At 40.9% G+C, this 5,206-nt stretch overlaps 1 protein-coding gene across 1 annotated transcript; it reads left to right on the top strand.

Annotated features, from left to right (window-relative positions):
- The first annotated feature begins 352 nt into the window (after positions 1-352).
- On the top strand, positions 353-2,059 carry LOC123124529 (putative nuclease HARBI1). Its single transcript, XM_044545125.1, has 3 exons — positions 353-476; positions 562-1,066; positions 1,145-2,059. Exons 2-3 carry the CDS (start codon positions 584-586, stop codon positions 1,865-1,867), a joined length of 1,206 nt encoding a protein of 401 aa, XP_044401060.1. The 5' UTR covers positions 353-476; positions 562-583; the 3' UTR covers positions 1,868-2,059.
- The last annotated feature ends 3,147 nt before the right edge of the window (positions 2,060-5,206 follow it).

Genomic DNA, 5,206 nt, shown 5'->3' with positions numbered 1-5,206 from the left:
GTTTGGCAGCGAAGTTTTTAGAAAACTTTTGTAATTGAAAACCACAGTATTCCCATCGGCAGGCAAGTAATACTGCAGTTTTCTAAAACCAACATTTTTCTCAGTTTATATGTGTTTGGCTGGTGCTGTTTTACCTAAGTTTTTACCAAGTATTTAGCATGCATGACTGACTATTTAGCGGCTGCTAACGGCGGCCGGCTGCATGCAGCCGCCATGCACACGTCCACCCGAACTAGATGCTCGGATCTGTAGAATGTGTCTACCCCTGCTGCATCTACATGCATGTCACCTAACCTGCTAGAATATGTCTATCCTAGAATCACGTTTGGCCTTTGCTTGGGCCGCTCTCATTGAAGACTTGAACTAATCCACCTATATATACCCCTCTTCAAATGAACACACGATCGCAAGATCTTCTAGCCTTCACACAACAAGTTTCTCCTGGTTTACGGATGTGATCTACAGCAAGTTAGCAGGTATGTTCTATTATGAATCATTTTTTTGGGGGTGGGGGGATCTAGGAAAGTGTATACCTAAGATGTCATATGCACATTTTTGTAGGTGTGTTATATTGTCAATCAAAATGTTGGGTAATTTTTTGATGCGCAAACGTAGAGAAGATGACGAATTGGCTATCATCGAAGCTTTGTATGCTAACGATAGAAGCTCGGCCAACCACACACATATTCATACATCCATCCTTACGGGAGATCGGTACGTGCGAGAAGTTCTAGAAGGTCATGAATTAAGATGCAAACGAGATTTTCGGATGGAGCGGTATATTTTTCGTAACTTGGTCCAGTGTCTTCGAGAGAGATGCCATCTAAGAGATACGAATTTTGTCTCAGTGGAAGAACAAGTAGGCATATTTTTATATGCCGTTTCAAAGAATGCAACCAATCGTACACTCCAAGGGCAATTTCAGCATAGTGGTGAGACCATAAGTCGCTATTTCAATATTGTGTTGAACGCCCTGATGATATTGTCAGGAAGTGTAATACAGTTGCCTCCAATTAATGTTCCTTTCAAAGTTGCAAGCAATACGAAATTTATGCCATATTTCAAGGTATTATTCACATTTTAACCCTTCAGTGCTATAGCCAAATATAAATACAAAGTTTTCATTGTATCTAATTTTTTGTAGGATTGTATTGGAGCAATAGATGGAACACATATTCCAATTAGCATATCTCCAAAAGACCAAGATCCATATCGTAACAGAAAGGGAACATTGTCACAAAATGTTATGGTTGCATGTGATTTTGGTAATCGTTTTGTCCATGTCAGCAGCGGATGGGAAGGTTCCGCTTCTGATGCTCGCGTTCTACAAGATGCTCTTGAAAATAATTTCTATGTCCCCGAAGGAAAGTTTTATTTGGTGGATGCTGGTTATGCGAATACGCCTAATTTCATTGCACCTTATCGCAATGTAAGGTACCATTTGGTGGAGCAGGCTAAATGCAATCAGCGGCCGCAAAATCCTCGAGAGCTATTCAACCAGAGGCATGCACAACTATGTAATCATGTTGAGCATATAATTGGAGTTCTGAAGAAGCGTTTCCCTGTACTAAAGTGTGCATCGCAATACCCCATCGACTCGCAAGCAGAAATTGCGATAGCATGTTGTGCTCTTCATAATTTTATTTGCAGTAATGAGGGTGGCGAACAATGGTTGGACCAAGTTGAATCAGACATTGATCCAATAAAAATAATTGATGTTCCAAGTGGAGATATGAAGTATACAAATGATATACATTCTCTCAATGAGCAGCGAGTACTAGGTAGCACAAAAAGGGATGAAATAGCCGATGCCATGTGGAATGACTATCAAGACTATCTCAGGCGGACTAGAAGAAATACTGCATAACTTTCATTTGTTCTCCTATCTATATATGTTTTTGTTTAGAAGTGTACTGAATAAAATAAATTCATTTATTTTAGCAATATTTTTTGGGTAGGTTGGATGTCTCATCGGTACAATAAAATAAATAGAATATTAACATTGTATACGAGGAATGAATAAAAAGAATAAATAGAGTTATTGTGCTTCCTTTATTCACAATATGGAAAGAAACATGATACTACTTAATTGACAACGATTCATGAAACTGAACGAACATATAAATGAAATGGTAACATGATTAAATAAAATGTCTCTTGCTTTGGTAACCTTCAGACATGCGGGGCCACCACTTCTTTGATAATCACAGAAAGAACATCATCGTCTACTTCCATGAATGTTTGACGGTTTAGCATATCTTCTTTCAGATGGTTAATCATCTTGTGCTGGTCACTTGGTGTGAGTCCCAATGTTCTAAGTTTCTGAATACAGTTTGGCATGCCATAAGGATCATTTTTGGGGTCATTCCTTTCCATTTGGGCCATCTTGATTTCCTTGTAGCTGTCAATTTGCTTTGTCTTCATTTCCTTATAAGTCTGCATTTCTTCTTCCCTCACAGAAGCCAAGTTGGCCAACACAATGTCCTTGCCTCTTTTACCCTTAGTTTTGTCACTTCCATCATCAGATCCTTTTGAATTCCGAAGCCTCTTCCTTCGAGGTGAATCCACACTTGTTAAATCTTCTACTGCTGAAACATGATTTTCATTACCCCCTAAAGGTTCTGAATATCCACCATATGATAAATCAACATCATCACCATATATATTTCCGCCCCAGTCATATTCTGGGATTGCTGACCCTGGAGCAGATAGTGTTGCCTCAGGAGAATCCATACTAGTAGCCCTCATAACATCATCAGTATAGCTTCCATTTTCAGGAAGATGGGACATATTCTTGTACCTCTCTTCAGTACCATCAGTTGTCCTTTTGCAATGCTTGCCTTCTGCCATTTTACCTGCATACAAATTAGGTGACTAATAAGTGACATGATAGGAGTAACTTCTTAATTTTAATCATTGTCAGAAACGAACCTTCATGAATTTCATATAGGACATCATAGTACGGAAATGGTTTGTGCCTCCACTTGCGTTGTTCACTTGATAGCTCCTCCCATTTTTCATCTAGAGCCGTTGGAACTTTGTTCTTGGGATCCCAACCAAATCCACTCTTGTCTACAATAGACTTGACGACATTCAGTTCCTTCTTCAGCCTTTGCTCCCTATCTTTCAGCTGTTGAACAGTAAAATTAGCTCCAGGAGGTCTCGCATTTAATCGGTCTTTCATAGCCTGCCATCCTTCCTTTGTCCACCCATTTTGGCCACGGTACTTCCCCACATCTGAGTACTCTTTCATCATTGACACTAGAAAACTTAAGCGACCATTAGTCCATGCTGATCTGTCCTTTTTTGGCTCTGCAATTGTTTTGTAATTGTTAGTTGAAGATTAGCCTAAAATTATAGCAAGAAAATATGATGCGTCGCCAAGTAAAAGATGATGTACCTACTCAACAAGACTACAATTAGATGCTGAGCTAACTAGACAAGTGCGAGAAATAGATCGATCAGCCGGCCTTCAATGGCACGATTAATTTAACCAGGACATACATCATTGTTCATTAATCAACTAGATTAAAGCAATACAATCTTGGGAGTGTTGCCATCATATTTTTACTATACGTGCATGTACCTCCAGTCCGGCCAAAATTCTATGTGCGTGTAGTGCGTCGTTGCTACTGCATCGGCTATCTAGCATAGCTTTGTACGTACGAGTGTCTCCAGATAGACAAATCGATCTACTCCATGAACTAATCAAGACGTGCAGTAATATGACCTAGAAGCTTGGAAGATCACTGGAAACTAATCACTACCCTCGTCCCATCCAACGTTGACATCTACTGCTTGGAAGATCAGAATGGAGTATATTCAATATGCCGCCCCTTGCGTTGCATTCATCAGACTGGACAAATATCTAAGGATAGGCCATAGACGCGCATACCTTTTTTCCCTGGTGGTGAGCTTGATTGACTCATGGCCGAGAGAAGAGATGGGGGACTTGCAGGTGACGCCGGCTGGAAGAAGAAGCACCCAAGAGAACGTACGTGAATCAAACAGAATCAGCTAATAAGCAGGAGATAGAATTGGTTTGCGAGATAATAACAGTCAGAGGAAAAGTAGGAGGCGATCTCATCTGGATATAGACGGCGATGTCAAGGGTGCTCCGTTCGGTTTAGAAAAAAGAGCTCGGGACCTCTTTTTCCGATACAGCAAAAATACCGTGGTTTCTGAGATACTGTGGTTTATAGGACTTCAGTTTTTCTGAAGCCAAACGCATCAAAGTTTTCAAAACCATGGTTTTTTCCGAAAACCTCAATATTCTCAGAAAACTTTAAAAAAACCTTGCTGCCAAACACAGCCTTAGTGGTGACTGACTGTGTGGGATGTACTTACGACCGGAAATGATTTCGCCTGTATAATTGTATTTTTTTGAGCACTACTGTACGTATTTCTGTATTTGATTGCTCACCGGTCGCACACGACCTCATTTTGCCGAGCGTGTGTGCCAGGAGGGCATATCCCCAATGGTTTCTAGGTCGTGCGGGAAGGACCCCCCTATCGCCCACACTCACTTGGCGACGGTTCCAAATGCCGCCGCGGAAAGGGGTTAAAAACCGTTTGCTAGGACTGACACGTACCAGTGATTCCCGTAGCATGCACGTATGGTGAACCGTTATGTGATGAAGTCGGAGCATGATTTATTTATTGATTGTCTTCCTTATGAGTGGCGGTCGGGGATGAGCAATGGTCTTTTGCTACATATCTATCCCCCTAGGAGCATGCGCGTTGTACTTCATTTTGATAACTAATAGATTTTTGCAATAAGTGTGTGAGTTCTTTATGACTAATGTTGAGTCCATGGACTATACGCACTCTCACCCTTCCACCATTGCTAGCCTCTCTAGTGTCGCGCAACTTTCGCCGGTACCATAAGCCCACCATATACCTTCCTCAAAAGAGCCACCATACCTACCTATTATGGCATTTCCATAGCCATTTCGAGATATATTGCCATGCAACTTTCTACCGTTTCGTTTATTATGACACGCTTCATCATTGTCATATTGCTTTGCATGATCATGTAGTTGACATCGTATTTGCAGCAAAGGCACCGTTCATAATTCTTTCAAACATGTCACTCTTGATTCATTCCACATCCCGGTACACCGCCGGAGGCATTCACATAGAGTCATCTTTTATTCTAAGTATCGAGTTGTAATTCTTGAGTTGTGAGAAAATAAAAGTGTGATGA

Source organism: Triticum aestivum, chromosome 5D, assembly GCF_018294505.1.
Source record: "Triticum aestivum cultivar Chinese Spring chromosome 5D, IWGSC CS RefSeq v2.1, whole genome shotgun sequence".
NCBI lineage: Eukaryota > Viridiplantae > Streptophyta > Magnoliopsida > Poales > Poaceae > Triticum > Triticum aestivum.
The sequence above is the reverse complement of the archived record's forward strand: the minus strand, read 5'-3'. Positions and strand labels throughout refer to the sequence as shown.